This window comes from Triticum urartu, chromosome 3A, assembly GCF_056163025.1.
Source record: "Triticum urartu cultivar PI428250 chromosome 3A, HENAU_Tu73, whole genome shotgun sequence".
Taxonomy (NCBI): domain Eukaryota; kingdom Viridiplantae; phylum Streptophyta; class Magnoliopsida; order Poales; family Poaceae; genus Triticum; species Triticum urartu.
In genome coordinates this window covers 217,421,112-217,441,407 of record NC_141875.1, presented here as the reverse complement: position 1 = coordinate 217,441,407, position 20,296 = coordinate 217,421,112, and the positions used below count along the sequence as shown (strand labels likewise).

The 20,296-nt window shown below is 42.9% G+C and overlaps 1 protein-coding gene across 1 annotated transcript; it reads right to left on the bottom strand.

Annotated features, from left to right (window-relative positions):
• Positions 1–475: 475 nt before the first annotated feature.
• On the bottom strand, positions 476–7,642 carry LOC147979266 (uncharacterized). Its single transcript, XM_087515118.1, has 3 exons — positions 7,583–7,642; positions 6,511–7,519; positions 476–495 (listed from the first exon to the last, which is right to left on the bottom strand). The coding sequence occupies exons 1-3, from the start codon at positions 7,640–7,642 to the stop codon at positions 476–478; spliced, it is 1,089 nt and encodes a 362-aa protein (XP_087371244.1).
• Positions 7,643–20,296: the final 12,654 nt, after the last annotated feature.

Genomic DNA, 20,296 nt, shown 5'->3' with positions numbered 1-20,296 from the left:
GTCCCTTTGCAGAGGACGCCGGGTTGTTGGGTGGAGGAATTACCCTCAGTGTTATGGAGCATCAATACCACACCCAACAGATCTACGGGTCACACGCCTTTCTTCATGGTTTACGGAGCAGAGGCGGTTCTCCCTAGTGACATCCGTCACGACTCGTCCCGTGTGGTGGCTTATGTTGAAGCTGATTATGAAAAAACACGTCGTGTAACGACCAAACCTCGAAGGATTTGAGTCTCTGTGCGTACCGTGCTAGTCCCTGGATCGAACTCGCAGCACACACAGTATAGACGAATACCAGAATAGCAAGTGCATCATTTATTACATCGTATGATCCAGAATATATAAAATAAAACAATCTGCATAGCACTTGGCTAGCTTTATTCAATCAAACAGCGGAAAGTAGCAGAAAATAACAATGAGTCAAATCATAGCCCACTGGCGATGCTGAGTGCAGACTCGCGACCCTAACGGTACCTTACTCTTCGTCAGAATATCCTGCAACATGAGACGTTGCAGCCATATAGGTCAATACTTGGAATGTATTGGCAAGTTACACAGGAGTAATAATATAGCAGACCTACATGTATATGCATAGTATATCAAAAGGAAGGCTTGAGGGTTTATTTTTGCACAAAGCTGATTTTGTCCTCATAACTACCTAATAGTCAAATTTTTATTTAGTTCTTTTATTACTACAATTAAATGCACAAGGTTGAGTTGGCAAAATCAACTCCAACCTACCCTTTATTAAGTTGCCCACAAATATTATTAAGTGTCACATCTGTCAAGATCATCCAACAACTGTAATGGCATAGTGGCTCAAATTTACCCGGCTAATCATGAATAGTTTTAATACTCTGCAGAGTTTTGTACGCTTTACCCACTGGACCCAATCCGAAGATTGAGACAAAGTATTTCAGAAGAGGTTCCCTTAACCACCTGACGGCCACATCCCACCTACATATGGTATATCTGTCGACACTGTCTGGGCAAGGGTTCCAACAACTGATCAACTAAGCCAGAGCCCATATAGCCAGTGGCCGCACATGGAAGCTACTAGTCACTAAGTCTGTCTGATCTTTTTGAACCTGGGCGGCATTGCACTTAGGGTGCACTCTCATGGGCGCATGGCCTTAGAAAAGGTGCAAGACCCCATGACGCATTCCCTCAACACCAAGCAATACCACTTCCGCCCAGAGGTGAGTTAAATACTGAGTTACTACTCAATTTGTTAAATATATATAATCCTCACATAAACTCAATGCATACATGAACCACCCCCGTCTACAAAGCATAGCAACCTACCACTACCACGATTTGCAAAGACGGGAAGATAGCTCAACAGCATAGCAAAAAATAATATAGTATTCCTATACATGCATATATTCATAGTGTGATATAACTACATGCATAGAAAACAATAGGTAAAGGATGATCAACATGTAACTTGCCTTGGTTCTGGTTCAGAAAGTCACACTCCTGACAATATCTCGCGTCGCACTCCGAACAATCTACACGTTTCACACAATTCAACAACCAATCACCGGAACACGAAAAGAACCAAAACAAAACCAAAAGCAACAAAACCATTTTAAAACTCAACAACGGAATCTTAAAAGCACCTAAATTGCACTACGGTCACAACGCAAAAAGAATCACTCGATTCCGATAAACGGTTTGAAAGTTACGGCCTCCGGAAGATTTAATTCAAATTCAAACGAATTCAAATTTGAATAGAGAAAACATGTGCCAAGTTGGTACTGTGATATTGTGCTGATTTTTGTGAGTGCACAGGAAAAGGAATTACCTAAATTGGATATCTAGAAAAGAAGTTATACCTAATTGACTTTGGATGAAAAACTGAAAGAAGGAAAAAAACAAAAACAACAGAAAATTCCTGGGCTGTAGCAACTCCTGTGCGGTACTGTAGCAGAGCGCCACGTGTCAGCTGCTGATTGGCTGGGCGCGTGTGGTGTGCGCGTGTGCTCACCAGAACAGGGGAAAACGGCGATGGTGGTCGGGTGTCAGCGGCGGCGGCTCTCCGGCGGGTTTCCGGCGAAGGCGAGGTGACAGACGGGTGCGGAGGTGAGTGGTGGAGGCACTTGTGGTGCTCAACGGCGGCGGGGCGTCCTCGAGCGGCGGTAGCGAAGACGTGAACTCCGGCGAACTCAGGTGAAGTCGGCTGGCTTGTTCCTCTCCCTCTGCTGCGTTTTCGGCAACACAAAGACGTCAGGCGAGGGCGGCTTCGAGCGAGGAAACGAGTGGAGCAGGCGGAGTGGATCTGCGAGTTCTTACGGCGCCAGGAACAATCGGTGAACGACGGCGAACAGTGGAGCTCCGGACGAGATGCGTTCTGCCCTAGCTCGCGCGTGCGGCAGCGAGAGGTGTTGAGGGAAAGAGGTTCGGCACGCCGGGGCCTTGGGTATGCGCCAGACAGGTCGGGCTGCATCGGGGTGGCCCGGGTCGGCCTCGGTGTGCGTACGTGCGTGCAGCGCGGCGGCTGCAGTGTCCATCTCGGGGTAGGGGACGAACAGGGGCGCGGGACCTGCTGTCAGCGGCTGGAGGCGAGGTGGATCGGGCGCGGGTCGGGTGCGAGCGACGCTGCGGCGTACTGCTTCGCGGGAAGTGGGCTGCTGGGCTGCGGGCGGTGGGGTTTGGTGGGCCGCGGCTGTCTGGGCCGCACAGTGCGCTGCGCTGCATTTTTTTCTTTCTTTTTTTTAAACACAAACCCCAGCAGTAAAAATAAATAAAATAACATACATAACATAAAATCTAAATAAAAATACCCAGACACATAGTAAATCTATACTGCTAATATAAACTACAGGAACACTAGTTCCTCACCTAATGCAATTTTAGAAATTCATTTTGATGCAAAAGGCCACACAAACAGTAAAATAACACACAATTAAAATATTTTGAAGATCGCAAAAATTACCAGAACATATTAGATGAACTGGAAATAATATTCTGCACATTATGAACATTTTTTTAAAAATAGGGGAGAAGTCATGTTATCTCCACTCCAAATAAATTGCCTTTTGTTGCATAATGATTCGAATATTGCAGAAAGACAAATAATGCAATAAAAATATGATATGCATATGAATGATCTAATAACATCCTAATTTAGGAAAATTGGGATGTTACAAACCTACCCCCCTTAAGATGAATCTTGCCCTCGAGATTCAGGCTGGCTAGCAAATAGGTGTGGGTGATCCTTCCTGAGATCTTCCTCTCGTTCCCAGGTAGCTTCCTCCTCTGTATGATGATCCCACTGAACCTTGCATAACTTGATTGTCTTGGTGCGAGTAACTCTCTCTGCTGTCTCCGGAATCTTAACAGGCTTCTCCTCATATGTCAAATCACTCTCCAACTGAATTGCCTCAAGTGGCACCGTGTCCCTCAATGGAACATCCATCATCTCTGCATGGCACTTCTTCAACTGAGATACATGAAACACATTATGAACTCCTGACAAGGATTCTGGCAACTCCAGCTGATAAGCTACCTCTCCTCTACGCTCCAAGATCTTGTAAGGCCCCACAAAACGTGGTGCTAACTTACCCTTGATTCCAAACCTCTTAATTCCACGAAGTGGTGAAACTCTAAGGTATGCACGGTCTCCTACCTCATATGTCACCTCCTTACGTTTTGCATATGCATAACTCTTCTGTCTGGACTGTGCTATCTTCAGCCTGTCATGAATCAACTTGACCTTCTCCTCAGCATCTCTGATCAAGTCTGGTCCAAAGAATTGAAGCTCTCCAACCTCATCCCACATCAATGGTGTCCTGCACTTCCTACCATACAATACCTCAAATGGTGCCATCTTCAGACTAGCCTGGTAACTTTTATTATATGAGAACTCTGCATAAGGTAAATTATCATCCCAACTAGACCCATAGTCCAAAGCACAAGCTCTCAACATATCCTCCAAAATCTGATTTACCCTCTCTGTCTGCCCATCTGTCTGTGGATGGAAAGCTGTACTGAACTCCAACCTGGTGCCCAAGGATTCATGCAACTGACGCCAAAATTTAGATGTGAACTGGGTACCTCTATCAGACACTACCTTCCTTGGAACTCCATGCAGACAAACAATCTTAGACATATAAATCTTTGCTAGCTGAGCACTAGTATAAGTAGTCTTTACCGGGATGAAGTGAGCAACCTTAGTCAAACGATCAACAACTACCCAAATAGAATCATAACCTGACCGAGTCCTGGGTAAACCTGTAATGAAGTCCATACCAATATCATCCCACTTCCAATCAGGTATAGGCAATCGCTGTAACAAACCTGCTGGTCTCTGATGTTCCGCCTTAACTCTTTGGCACACATCACATGTTGCAATATACCCAGCAATTTCCCACTTCAGGCTAGGCCACCAAAATCTTTCCCTCAAATCCAAATACATCTTAGTATTACCTGGGTGAATAGAATAAGGTGAATCATGCGCCTCCTGAAGAATCAACTTCCTGATATCTGCATCTTGCGGTACACAAATACGCTTCTCAAACCATATGGCTCCATGTTCATCCTCACGGAAACCTTCTGCCTTACCTTTAGCCATTTTCTCTTTTATCTCAGCAATCTCCTTATCACCCTTTTGATCTTCTCTGATCCTGTCAAGCAAAGTAGGCTTTACCTCAAGTGTTGACAAATATCCCTTAGGAACCATCTCCAACCTGAGATTCCTGAACTGTTCACATAACTCGGGTGGCATATCATCAATGTTAATTGCATTAGCATGGCTCCTACGACTCAATGCATCAGCAACAACATTAGCCTTACCAGGATGATACTGCACATTCAAATCATAATCCTTAATAAGCTCCAAGCATCTCCTCTGCCTGAGGTTCAAATCCTTCTGAGTAAAAATATACTTCAAGCTCTTATGATCAGTAAATATATCACAATGATTACCAATAAGATATTGTCTCCAAGTTTTCAATGCATGCACAACTGAGGCTAACTCCAAATCATGTATAGGATAATTGTGCTCGTGATTCTTAAGCTGACGTGAAGCATAAGAAACAACTTTACCTTCCTGCATCAAAACACTCCCAAGTCCTTGACGAGAAGCATCACAATATACCTGGAAGTCCTTATGTATATTCGACAGAGTTAAGACTGGTGCTGTAACCAAACGCTGCTTCAATTCCTGAAAGCTGGCTTCACATTCATCAGTCCAAACAAACTTCTTCTCCTTCTTCAATAATTCAGTCATAGGCTTTGCAATCTTGGAAAAGTTCTCAATAAACCTCCTGTAATAACCTGCAAGGCCCAAAAAGCTGCGAATCTCTCCAACTGTCGTGGGTGTCTCCCACTCTGTAACTGCAGCAACCTTAGATGGATCAACTGCAACTCCATTACCTGACACAACATGTCCAAGGAATGCTACCTCATCCAGCCAAAACTCACATTTGCTGAACTTGGCATACAGCTGATGTTCCCTTAGTTTCTCCATTACCAAACGCAAATGCACCTCATGCTCTTGCTTATTCTTGGAGAACACCAATATATCATCAATGAAAACAACCACAAATTTATCCAAGAACTCCATAAACACCTTGTTCATCATATTCATGAAGTATGCAGGGGCGTTAGTCAATCCAAATGACATAACAGTATATTCATACAACCAATACCTCGTAGTAAAAGCAGTCTTTGGAATATCTTGTTCATGAATCTTTAATTGATGATAACCAGAACGAAGATCAATCTTAGAAAACACAGTAGCTCCCTCCAACTGGTCAAATAGATCATTTATCATAGGGAAAGGATACTTATTCTTAATGGTTACCTCATTCAGAGAACGATAATCAACACACATCCTCAAGGTCCCATCCTTCTTCTCCACAAACAAAACTAGGGCTCCCCAAGGTGATGAACTTGGGCGAATAAATCCTTGTGCCTGCAATTCTGTTATCTGCTTCTTCAATTCCTCCAACTCTTGAGGAGGCATTCTATACGGTCTCTTTGCAATAGGTCCAGTGTCTGGTATTAAATCAATCAGAAACTCAATATCTCTATCTGGTGGAATACCTGGCAACTCCTCTGGAAACACATCTGGATAATCTCTCACAACTGGCACCTCTTCCAGGCTACCCCCCTTAAGAGAGTTCACCTGCACCTGATTACGCTTATACTTACACACATATTTGATCCTCTTCCCTCCTGGTGCACTGAGAGTAATAGATCGACTGGCACAATCAATACGACATTTATATAACTGCAACCAATCCATACCCAAAATAACATCCAGACCTTGTGACTTCAATATAATCAAATCCATAGGAAAATCATGCTTTCCAATAGACAAAGTCAACTGAAGGCAACCAACACCTGCTATCATCTCAGCTCCTAGGGAACTCACTCTAATAGGCATACTAAGTGTTTTGGTTGGAAATCCATGTTTATCAACAAATACCCTCGAAATAAATGAATGTGATGCTCCAGTATCAAAAAGAACTAGTGCAGGTACTGAATTAATCAAGAACTTACCAATCACTGCATCAGGTTCATTGTAAACCTCCTCCACATTAACATGATTTACATGACCCTTTTGGAAGGGGTTTGGCTTGCTGGATCCTGAGTTCTTCGCCCCCGGGCAATCTGTGGCATAGTGCCCCATAGCCTTACACCTGAAGCACTGCACCTGACTCAAATCCCTTGGCGCACGTGTAACCTGGTGGTTCTGGTTATTGTTCCCTCCATTGCCATTACCATTACCATTACCTCTGCCATTGCCATTGTTACTCTTGTGCCCATTATGATGATGGTGGCCATTATGGTTGTGGCCATTCCCTCCATGATGATTATGATCATTACCTCCATGATGATTATGTCCATTACCTCCATTACCATGATATGAAGTGCGTGGTTTCTGCTGTGGTCCTGAATTATACTTGTTATTGTTGTTGTACTTCCTCTTGCGATTCTCTATGGCATGTTGCTTTCCCTCCAACACAATGGCCTTATCAATTAGGTCCTGACAATTCCTAAAAGTGGCCACTGTCAACTGAAGGCTCAAGTCATCATTTAGGCCCTCCAAAAATTTCTCCTGCCTAGATGCATCAGTGTTAACATCATTAGGAGCATAGCGTGCAAGATTATTAAATTCCTCCACATAAGCATTAACTGTGCGACCTCCCTGGCGCAAACTGTGAAACTCCTTCTTTTTCAGACTCATAGCACCAGAAGACACATGTGCAGCACGAAAAGCATCCTGAAACTGAGGCCATGTGATAGTAGCAATGGGATAAGTGACCAAGTAATTGTCCCACCAAGCTGCAGCAGGACCCTCCAACAAATGTGAGGCAGACCTCACCCTCTCTGCATCAGTGCATCCAACCGTCTCCAGGTTCCTATTGACTGCACGGAGCCAGTCATCAGCCACAATAGGTTCAGGGGAACTGGAGAACCTCTGAGGATTCAACCTCAAGAACCTGGTAAGCATATCCACAGGTGGCGGTGGCGGCAGATTGTTGTTGTTATTGTTGTTGTTCTGGTTCTGAGTAAGCAACTGGATCAACTGGGCCTGTCCCTCAATAACCTACTGTATGTATGGTGGTACTCCATTGCCATTATTGTCTCCTCCTGCAGTATTGCGTCTAGTATCACGCCTCGGCGGCATCTGGGGGCAAGCATAGATGAGTTATTGATATAATAGGGCCAAAAGCTATGTATATATAAATATATTCTACCCATATGCATAATATGATCAAGCCAACAAAACACAACAACGAATAACACCAACAAACAAACAACAAACAATATGGTAATATTTTATATATATAGTCGAATAATTTCAACACTAAGCAATTTAACAAACAACTATCAATCAAGCAAACAATCTAGTATCTTCATACCACGAAAGTGGGCATAATCAGATACGCTAACACGATAATGTTGCAATATAAAACAAACATGAATGGTGGTTTCAGCACTAGTTCCTACTTAACTGTTCAAGATACTTGAGGGGGTTAACTAATAAACAGTAAGAAGGATAGCTAGTTTATAAAATAACTTTCACTCCTATGGTTTTTCTAATCCATTTTCTAGGGTCACGTCCTACAGTCAACACACTGCTCTGATACCATCTGTAACGACCAAACCTCGAAGGATTTGAGTGTCTGTGCTTACCGTGCTAGTCCTTGCATCGAACTCGCTAGCACACACAGTATAGACGAATACCAGAATAGCAAGTGCATCATTTATTACATCGTATGATCCAGAATATATAAAATAAAACAATCTGCATAGCACTTGGCTAGCTTTATTCAATAAAACAGCGGAAAGTAGAAGAAAATAACGATGAGTCCCATCATAGCCCACTGGCGATGCTGAGTGCAGACTCGCGACCCTACTGGTACCTTACTCTTCGTCAGAATATCCTGCAACATGAGACGTTGCAGCCATATAGGTCAATACTTGGAATCTATTGGCAAGTTACACAGGAGTAATAATATAGCAGACCTACATGTATATGCATAGTATATCAAAAGGAAGGCTTGAGGGTTTATTTTTGCACAAAGCTGATTTTGTCCTCATAACTACCTAATAGTCAAATTTTTATTTAGTTCTTTTATTACTACAATTAAATGCACAAGGTTGAGTTGGCAAAATTAACTCCAACCTACCCTTTATTAAGTTGCCCACAAATATTATTAAGTTTCACATCTGTCAAGATCATCCAACAACTGTAATGGCATAGTGGCTCAAATTTACCCATAACCGGGGGCACGGCTAATCATGATTAGTTTTAATACTCTGCAGAGTTTTGTACGCTTTACCCACTGGACCCAATCCGAAGATTGAGACAAAGTATTTCAGAAGAGGTTCCCTTAACCACCTGACGGCCACATCCCACCTACATATGGTACATCTGTCGACACTGTCTGGGCAAGGGTTCCAACAACTGATCAACTAAGCCAGAGCCCATATAGCCAGTGGCCGCACATGGAAGCTACTAGTCACTAAGTCTGTCTGATCTTTTTGAACCTGGGCGGCATTGCACTTAGGGTGCACTCTCATGGGCACATGGCCTTAGAAAAGGTGCAAGACCCCATGACGCCTTCCCTCAACACCAAGCAATACCACTTCCGCCCAGAGGTGAGTTAAATCCTGAGTTACTACTCAATTTGTTAAATATATATAATCCTCACATAAACACAATGAATACACGAACCACCCCCGTCTACAAAGCATAGCAACCTACCACTACCACGATTTGCAAAGACTGGAAGATAGCTCAACAGCATAGCAAAAAATAATATAGTATTCCTATACATGCATATATTGATAGTGTGATATAACTACATGCATAGAAAACAATAGGTAAAGGATGATCAAGATGTAACTTGCCTTGGTTCTGGTTCAGAAAGTCACACTCCTGACAATAGCTCGCGTCGCACTCCGAACAATCTACACGTTTCACACAATTCAACAATCAATCACCGGAACACGAAAAGAACCAAAACAAAACCAACAGCAACAAAACCATTTTAAAACTCAACAACAGAAGCTTAAAAGCACCTAAATTGCACTATGGTCACAACGCGAAAAGAATCACTCGATTCCGATAAACGGTTTGAAAGTTACGGCCTCCGGAAGATTTAATTCAAATTCAAATGAATTCAAATTTGAAGGCGAGTGGCGGAGGTGAGTGGCGGAGGCGCTGGTGGTGCTCAACGGCAGCGGGGCATCCTCGAGCGGCGGTGGCGAAGAGGTGAACTCCGATGAACTCAGATGAAGTCGGCTGGCTTGTTCCTCTCCCTCTGCTGCGTTTCGGCAACACAAAGACATCAGGCGAGGGTGGCTTCGAGCGAGGAAATGAGTGGAGCAGGCGGAGCGGATCTGCAAGTTCTTATGGCGACAGGAACAACCGGCGAACGACGGCGAACAGCGGAGCTCCGGACGAGATGCGTTCTGCCCTAGCTCGCGCGTGAGGCAGCGAGAGGTGTCGAGGGAAAGAGGTTCGGCGCGTCGGGGCCTTGGGTATGCGCCAGACAGGTCGGGCTGCACCGGGGTGGCCAGGTCGGCCTCGGTGTGCGTGCGTGCGTGCGGCGCGGCGGCTGCTGTGTCCGGCTAGGGGTAGGGGATGAACAGGGGGACGGGACCCGCTGTCAGCGGATGGAGGCGAGGTGGATCGGGCGCGGGTCGGGTGCAAGCGACGCTGTGGCGTATCGCTTCGCGGGAAGTGGGCTGCTGGGCTGCGGGCGGTGGGGTTTGGTGGGCCGCGGCTGTCTGGGCCGCGCAGTGCACTGCGCTGCGTTTTTTTTCTTTTTTTTTAAACACAAACCCCAGTAGCAAAAATAAATAAAATAACATTCCCAACATAAAATCTAAATAAAAATACCCAGACACACAGTAAAATCTATACTGCTAATATAAACTACAGGAACACTACTTCCTCACCTAATGCAATTTTAGAAATTCATTTTGATGCAAAAGGCCACACAAACAGTAAAATAACACACAATTAAAATATTTTGAAGATCGCAAAAATTACCAGAACATATTAGATGAACTGGAAATAATATTCTGCACATTATGAACATTTTTTTAAAATAGGGGAGAAGTCATGTTATCTCCACTCCAAATAAATTGCCTTTTGTTGCATAATCATTCGAATATTGCAGAAAGACAAATAATGCAATAAAAATATGATATGCATATGAATGATCTAATAACATCCTAATTTAGGAAAATTGGGATGTTACACGTCGGGATGCTATTGACCTGTTGGATGAGGAGCATGACCTTGCAGCGGCTCGTTCGGTGATTTACCAGCAAGATCTGCGCCATTATCACAGCCGCCGGGTTAAAACCAGGACCTTTCAAGAAGGTGATTTGGTGCCCCGCCTTATCCAGGATCAAACTGATATGCACAAGCTATCCCCACCTTGGGAAGGGCCCTTTGTGGTCAGCAAAAATCTGAACAACGGGTCATACTACCTTATCGATGTTCAAGACCACAAGGACTCACGCACATCGGAGGAGGAGACCCGCCGGTCGTGGAATATTGCTCATCTTCGGCCTTATTACACTTGAGCCACTGGCTCTTGTGATGTACATATTATAATGAGTATAATAAAGCTAGCATCCCTTATAATTCAGGGCCTCTGTCGTTTCATTTCTGAGAATAATGAGTCTTTATTGTCACCTCATATTATCACTTGTGGGCTTCCTGCTCATTGAGCATAGCTATGACTACCCTTTTGATCTGGCTTGTACGCCATGATTACAAAATACTTGGGGGCTTCGTGCTCATTGAGCATAGCTATGACTACCCTATTGATCTGGCTTGTACTTCTGGACTGAAATATTACTTGGGGGCTCTTTGTTAAAATGGACAAGAGCTTTTGATGACCCCTGTAGTAGGCTTAGAAGCCAGGTGTATTCGCCTAAAAATCCGGGTTATCCTGCCTTTTTTAATTCTGCCACTCCACCCAGGAATGCCTGGAATGACTCGCCGTACTCTTGAAAGTCAATCTTATATAGACCCTGAACTTGTCAAAGTTAGAACGGCGATTGGTCATGTGAGGCCTGACTTATAAGGTTGAATGAAGGTTTAACTCAGTGGTTGTGCGGCCCTTGAAAAGTACTTGACTTGAAGGCTTGGCAGCCTGTGAAAGCCTTGTTTTGTTTTTGATTTACATTGGATTTAACCATTTTTTAGATTCATCTTTTGTGACATGTCAATACATGGTTGAAAACCGATGAGGGCTATGTTGCCTTATGGTTCATATACGAATCTATCCGGTCCTTGTTAACCCGGCCTGGTTTTGGACTTTAAGTCACTAGTGTATGATGATTTCATGTGCTTAGAGCGTTGTGCTCTAATTTTTGGGATACTACCCCTTGCTGCATGCGGCGTTGTAAGCCGGCGGTACAAATCACTTGAACAGGGTGTTGCGCTCCCCATCTTTGGGTTATAACCCTTACTGCACAGCTTTGATAAGCCGGCAGTATGAGCAAATATCACAGGTATGATATTTTCTTATGAGTATATAAGGTTGTGATTAAACCGGCCCTGGTTATGGACAGTTTTAGTCACCAATGGTTTTTTATATCAAGTATTATGACCCGCACTGGGGTAAGCTGCCAGGGCACTTGTGATCTATTTGTATGTAGGAAAAATGGTAAATCTGATCTGCATAATTGATGATATCATGAAGCATAAAGTTGCAGATCTTCCACTGGCGGATCAGCAGTATTTATGCAAAACAAAACATGCATGATGGCACGGTAGATCAAAGTTTAACTAGCCTATTACAAGGCATTCGATGGCCCAAAGAGGATAAGTGTTTTTGAGGCATCAACAATAAACTACTATAAAACGGCTCATGACTCCTGGCGGGTTGAAGCCTCCGGATCATCCTGCGCTTCTTCTTCTTTAGCTCCTTGATTATCCATCAGCTGGAAGTCAGACGTAGCCCAGTTGATACCGTTCAATGCTCTAAACACATCTTCATCATCAATAAGGTTGGATGGATCAATGCCACAAGCAAAGGTGTGCTTATGAATCAGCAGGGTGAGATCCGTCTCCTGATGAACCGTCGCCTTCATTTTCTTGTTAACAGCGTCATAAGCCGCCTGGTAGGTGGATAGATTGGTTTCTTCGGCCAACTTACTTGCTCGTGGGTGCATTGTTCTGGCTATTTCTGCAAAGTCATCAGCACTGAAGGCAGATCCATCCTCTTTGACACTGGGGCAACAATTGGCCAAATCTTCTGGATCCAAGTTTGCTTGCCATGCCTCTGCCCGGCTTAAGGCAGTCAGTGCGTTGGCTCTGGCAGAGGCTCGCTTTAACTCATCAATCCTTTGGGGGAGCACTGATAGCCTCTCCAGTGTATCTTTGATAAGAGTGGGTGCAGATTTCTTGTGCATAGCAGCAGCAATTGTACATTGGGCGCCAGTATATAATTGTTCTACAAGAGTGTAGACAGCTTTAAGCCGGATGTGCAAATCTGGGCCCAACTTGGCGCTCCGAGAACTTGCACCGGTAAATTTATTGATAAGCTGACAGATGCTTTATAATATGTTTATGGAGATGCAAGGGGATAAAATTTTTCTACTTACCAAAGATGGCTGATGACATGTTATTGATCTGTTGCCTTAAGCCGGACAACTCGTCAGTCACCGGTTTAAGTGCAGCTTCAGCATCCTCTGCTCTCTTTAATAGAGCCGCATTTTCAGTCTCCCACCTGTTTTTGTCAGTGTTGAAGTTTTGCTTCAGCTGCTCAATGTTTTCTAAAGTAGTCTTCAGTTTTGATTTGGCCTTGGATGTCTCAGATTGCTGAGTTTTAATATTGGCCTTCAGATCATTGAGCTGTGAATCCTTCTCACTCAGTTCAGCCTGCTATATAGACAAACATGGAAGATATTATTAGCATGATTTTTTTGAAGTCCTGAGGACAATACAAGTATTTTCCTTGGCACTTGGGGGCTAATGTCCATTGCTCTTATGAATTTTTGAAGTCCCAAGCACAATACAAGTATTTTCCTTGGCACTTGGGGGCTAATGCCTATTACTCTTTTCAAAGACAAATTTATATGATGACCCGGGTATAATGATATGATCCGGTTTACTAAGGTGATATGTTGAAGTGTTGAATTATCAATGTGCATAAGGCCTGGTTTAACTATACTAGTTAAATCGACCCTTGGGGGCTACGGATGCGAAGTTCATTTCTTATACTTAAAGTCACAGCTTAACTTGGTGATTTAAGCCAGCCCTTGGGGGCTACTAATGATGATGTTTAGTTTCTTTATGGCAATTGGAAATTCTACGGCTTATTCAATCCTACCATAGCCAATAGACTTGGCGGCTGATAGACATATGATTATGGCAATAGTGGTTGGATTACCTCATAGCGTTCCCTCATCAAATTGATTAAGCCGGTTCAAAATCACGGATGGTGTATAGACGGTTCAAGTAACCAGAGTGGATGTCTTGGGCAGTAAACAGGGCGTAGCTCTCTAAGTCGACCTTCCACTTGCATTTATCATCAACGGAAATTTCTTCCTTGGCGCTATGCTTGGATAAGACAGTGGGGTTACCCGGTGCTATGTAACCAAACCTAGTGGCGACGATGTTGTCAGTCTTCTCTTCAGTAGGCTTAGCTGGGTTTGGTGGTTTAGAAATGGCCGGTTCAACATCCTATGGTCTACGGAGATTTCATGGTCTTCTGGTGGCGGGTCATCAATGGTGGCTTCAGCAATTGGGTAAGAATATTCAGGCTGTTGTTTTTCTGGCTCAGACGGATTGGAGTCGTCAGTCGGCTTGTTTAGTTTTGCCTTTTTACTGGGTTTAGCCTGGCCATTGAGAATAAGAAATACACAGATGTCAACATATCAATCAAGTATGAAGTTTGATGGATTAAATATACCCTTACCCAGGCACAGTCTTGAAGGCTGGGACGTGAGTTCATGTTGAGTCGCCGGAGGAGGAAAGAGACGTTCCCTGATAATTTGAATCAAACGGATTAAGAGTTTGACGGAGATGACTCGCCTTGGGATAATCTAAGTCAGAAATGTTTGAAACGTCATGTCGACGTTTTCGAGGTGCTGGCGTGTTGGGTAAGCCGGAGGATAACACTCCACCGCCACTGTTCCAGGTTGTGGGGCGAGCTTCATGTTGCTGCTTCTTCAAAAGAAAGTTGAGATCCAAGTGAGCTAAAGGGTGATAAAATCTTACTTTATGGCTTGCTTGTCGAGTTTTCTATGTTGGCAGAGGTTCTGAGTCGGAGGAAAGAATAATTACCTCTGCATCACCTGCATGGCTGGCCTCCGCCTCATCCTAATAATAGTCATTGTCAATAAGATGTACAAAAAACGAGCTAAGGGAATCAAGTTCTACTTCTGGCTCGTCATCATCATCTTTGTAATCCAAATTGAGTAATTTGGCAGTGTTGGACTTCTTCTTAGCAGGCCTTTTGGTGGCCTTAGTCTTTGTCCAGGTTTTCTTTGGCTTTTCGGGCAATTTTTTGTCCCTGAAGGGTGAGTTGGCCTATAAACAAATGAATAAGTACGAACTAGAAGTAGAAATGAAGATATGAGTTAAGTAAAGGCTTGATTAAAAACTTACAGATGGCGGCTTATTCAGAATACAGAAAGGACTCGGTCCGAATTGACTGCAATCTTCCAAGCTCTCATTCAATAGACTCTTGGTCATGTTGTTGGTATCTTCCTCAGTTATCTCGGTCTGATAATGGCACTGAGGATCTGTTAGCTCGCCAGTATATTCACACATTAAGCCGGCCCGGATGGTTAGAGGCAATATTCTCCAGGCGACCCAGCAGCGAACTAGATCGATCCCGGTCAAGCCGTTGGCCATCAGAGCTCAGATCTTTGCAAAAGTTGGCACATATTTCTTCCGTTCTGCTGTGCTAATATGGTCTGGAAGAGGGTGTCTGCTGCTAAGCCGGCTGGCGCGGTAACCCGTCAGGGGATTTTCTCCATCTGGCAAGGTATCTTGGCAGTGAAACCAAGTCTGGTTCCAGTCTTTGGGGTAACTGTGCAGATTAGCAGCTAGGAAGATGGCCTCCTTCCGGCGTTGTATGGATATACCGCCTAGTTCAAGGCTAGGTCCATCTGTGAATTCATTCTGCCGGTTCAAATAGTAGAACTCTCTGAATAGTTCTACGATGGGATCCTCTTGAAGGTACACCTCGCAGAACACTTGAAAATTGCAGATGTTTGAAACGGAGTTTGGTCTGATATCTTGTGGATGGAGCTTGAAGAAATGCAGCACATCATGGAAGAATCTTGAGCCGGGAGGACTAAAGCTCCGGTCCATATGATCCATAAAAACCACCACTTCACCATCTTTGGGCTTAGGGCGAGTTTCGTTACCCGGAACCCTCTAGTGGATGGCTTCTTTCTTGGCTAAAACGCCAGTTTGAACGTATGTGTTCAAGTCTTCTTTCGCAACCCGGGAAACAGCCCAGTTGCAGGTGATGATGGTCTTGACCACCTTCGAAAATAAGGTGCTAAATGAAGGAAACATCATCGGTTTAAGGTCAAGCTATTAAACTGAACCATTGATTCAAAGCTAAAGTGTTATGAACAATTGACAGATTAAGCCGGGGGATGAACATTGAAGTACTGGCGGCTTAAGTGGGGTCTAATGGTACCTACCAGATTAAGGATTTTGCTGGTAAGCCGGACAGAGTCTAACCATCAAGATATATGTTGCAGAGTTAAAATTATGCGCAAGCATGGTTAAACCGGAAATATATTTTGCCGGGTCAAGCAAGTTATAAAGTGTATGGTGGCGGGTTTAACAAAATTTGGTGTCTTATGATGGATCGTGGTTTACAGTATAAGTCGCCGTAACAGTTATGGCACTTCAAATTTATCAAGTGGTGGACAAGAAGGTTTTCACAAGTTACCACTATAATTTTGGATCTACCGCAGTTCAGAAAAAAGCAGTAAAATTCTATCCTAAGGTGGCGGCAATGGAAAGGTTTGGATGCACTGATGAGATCTTCTATGGAGAGATGTTGTTCTAATAATAAAAATGATGTTTAAACTACTTCCGCACAAGATTTATGACTGATCTAGAATGAAAGTCATCAGATTTGATGGGAACAATGCAAGAATAACAAGACACAGACGAACAAGCCCAAACCCTAAATGCAGATCTGAAGTTGAGGAAGAGAAGCACTTAAAGTGGCGGATGGGCTGCGGCGCCTTCCCAGAGTTCTCTGGTCCGATCAGGTTGATGTAGCGGCCTGCGTTGATGCGGCGGTCGGAGGTCGCGGCGGCGGAGCTCGAGCGATGGTGCGGCCATGTGAAGGAGGAATACAAAGGAGGAAACGAAGGAGAAAATGATAAAGACCCCCTGCCCCTATTTATAAGGGGTGGTTGCAAAGGCATGCACGGGAATCGAGGGGCCGAAATCATTATATGGCTATATGGACGCCACGATTCTCGGGACGTTTATTAAGATAAGGATCAATTAAAATGTTCTGGGCCACGTGCGAAGTTAATATGAAGTGACGTCACGACGGCTTAAGAAAATTCTGTGAGCTGACATCATGGCGGTTTATAGCAAGGTCTATCAAATAAAGGCGATGCAAGATTTTGACATGTCAGATATTGAAGATTGACATGAACAAGTTCAAGTCAATCTGGGGCCTAATGTTGGGGATATGACTATTGGGTATGAACCACCAAGGAGGGGTCAGGTCATACCACTGGCGATTTATCAATGAAGATGGCGGATCATATGAGCCCGTTGAAGGCCCAAGACCTAGAAGAGACTTAAGGCCCGGGAGGATGAACCTCCATGTATGTATGACTTGTGTTGTAAGGCATGCGTAGTTAGTCACCAAGCCGGACACGTTGTGTATGAGCCAACCGGGACTCCGTGAACCGCCGGGCGTCACCCTGTGTATATAAAGGAGCGACCCAGCGGCGACTTAGGGCAAGAAACAAGAGATCGATAACTAGCTCAAGCGTATTCTCTCCCTGGTAATCGAAACCCTAGCAATACAATCCCAAACAGGAGTAGGCCTTTACCTTCATCGTAAGGGGCCGAACCAGTATAAACTCTCTATGTCCTTTGTCCCGTTTAACCCCTTTATGCTAAGCTAGCTGCGATGGCCCTGCGACTAAGTCCTTCTGCTAGGACATCTGCCGTGACAATTCCACAATAGAACCCATCTAATAAGTCTAGGTTTAGCATCTTTCTTTTCCATAAGATATTTAATAGTAGCATGATCAGTGTGAATAGTTACTTTGGAATCAACAGTATAAGGTCTGAACTTATCACATGCAAATACAACTGCGAAAAATTCTTTTTCAGTGGTAGCATAATTTCTCTGGGCACCGTCTAGAGTTTTACTAGCATACTGAATAACATTTAATTTCTTATCAACTCTTTGTCCTAGAATAGCACCAACAGCATAATCACTAGCATCACACATAATTTCAAAGGGTAAATTCCAATCAGGTGGTTGAATAGTAGGTGCAGAAATCAAGGCTTTCTTAAGTATTTCAAATGCTGCTACACAATCATCATCAAAAATAAAAGGAACATCTTTTTGTAAGAGATCAGTGAGAGGCCCAGAAATTTTAGAGAATTCTTAAATAAACCTCCTATAGAAATCAGCATGACCAAGGAAACTTCTTATACCTTTGATATCTTCAGGGCATAGCATCTTTGAAAGGTAGCAGGTGCATTGCATAAACCAAAAGGCATACGTCTATAAGCAAAGGTACCGAAAGGGCAAGTAAAAGTGTTTTTCTCTTGATCCTCTTTCGATACAGGTATTTCAGAGAAACTAGAATAACCATCTAGAAAGCAAAAATGAGTATGTTTGGATAATATTTCTAGCATTTGATCAATAAAAGTTAAGGGGTAATGATCTATTCTAGTAGCTTTATTTAATTTGCGGAAATCAATTACCATTCTATAAACTGTAACAATTCTTTGAGGAATCAATTCATTCTTATCATTAGGAACAACAATAATACCTCCCTTCTTAGGGACACAATGAACAGGGCTTACCCATTGACTATCAGCAATAGGATAAATTATACCTGCCTCCACAAGCTTTAGTATTTCATTTCTTACCACTTCTTTCATCTTAGGATTTAACCGTCGTTCATGATCAACAACTGGTTTAGCATCTTTCTCCAATTTAATTTTGTGCTGACATCAATGTTGAGGATATCGCTTATCGTTATCGTCTCGGTTAGCTAGGGATTAGAGATTAATCCGAAATCGGCCGATTAATCGATTTTATTGGTCGACTATTAATCGGATATTTTTTGCAAATTTCATGTTCCCAACAATAAAATACGCTATATCCAACACTAAATCAATATTTGAAAGAAGTGTTACCTTGATTCCTACCCTTTGAATCCTTGTATAATGACAAAAAATAGGACACCAATACATATTGCGTAACAAGGTCCACAAATCATAAATAAACATAGTTTTTGCAAACATAGTGATATGAATAGGTCTGATTTATCTGTAGATTCTCGATAAATCGCTTGTCAGAGCAATAAATCGGTCCAAAAGATAGATGGTGAAGATAAGGCATAATCTTATTGGTCACCCCTGATTAGCGATAAATCAGAAGATTAATCGCTGAATCGGAAGATTTCTTGAACAATGGCTGACATAGAGCACCGTCTAGAGTTTTACTAGCATACTGAATAACATTTAATTTCTTATCAACTCTTTGTCCGAGAATAGCACCAATAGCATAATCACTAGCGTCACACATAATTTCAAAGGGTAAATTCCAATCAGGTGGTTGAATAGTAGGTGCAAAAATCAAGGCTTTCTTAAGTATTTCAAATGCTTCTACACAATCATCATCAAAAATAAAAGGAACATCTTTTTGTAAGAGATCAGTGAGAGGCCTAGAAATTTTAGAGAAGTCTTTAATAAACCTCCTATAGAAATCAGCATGACCAAGGAAACTTCTTATACCTTTGATATCTTCAGGGCATAGCATCTTTTCAATAGCATCTACTTTAGCTTTACCAACTTCGATACCTATTTCAGAAACTTTATGCCCCAAGACAATACCTTCATTAACCATAAAGTGGCACTTTTCCCAATTCAAGACAAGATTAGTTTCTTCACATCTCTGCAAAACTCGATCAAGATTGCTCAAGCAATCATCAAAAGAAGTTCCATAAATGGAAAAATCATCGATGAAAACTTCAACAATCTTTTCACAAAAGTCAGAGAATATAGCAGTCATACATCTTTGAAAGGTAGCAGGTGCATTGCATAAACCAAAAGGCATACGTCTATAAGCAAAGGTACCGAAAGGGCAAGTAAAAGTGTTTTTCTCTTGATCCTCTTTCGATACAGGTATTTGAGAGAAACTAGAATAACCATCTAAAAAGAAAAAATGAGTATGTTTGGATAATATTTCTAGCATTTGATCAATAAAAGTTAAGGGGTAATGATCTATTCTAGTAGCTTTATTTAATTTGCGGAAATCAATTACCATTCAATAACTGTAACAATTCTTTGAGGAATCAATTCATTCTTATCATTAGGAACAACAATAATAACTCCCTTCTTAGGGACACAATGAACAAGGCTTACCCATTGACTATCAGCAATAGGATAAATTATACCTGCCTCCACAAGCTTTAGTATTTCATTTCTTACCACTTCTTTCATCTTAGGATTTAACCGTCGTTGATGATCAACAACTGGTTTAGCATCTTTCTCCAATTTAATTTTGTGCTGACACCAATGTTGAGGATATCGCTTATCGTTATCGTCTCGGTCAGCTAGGGATTA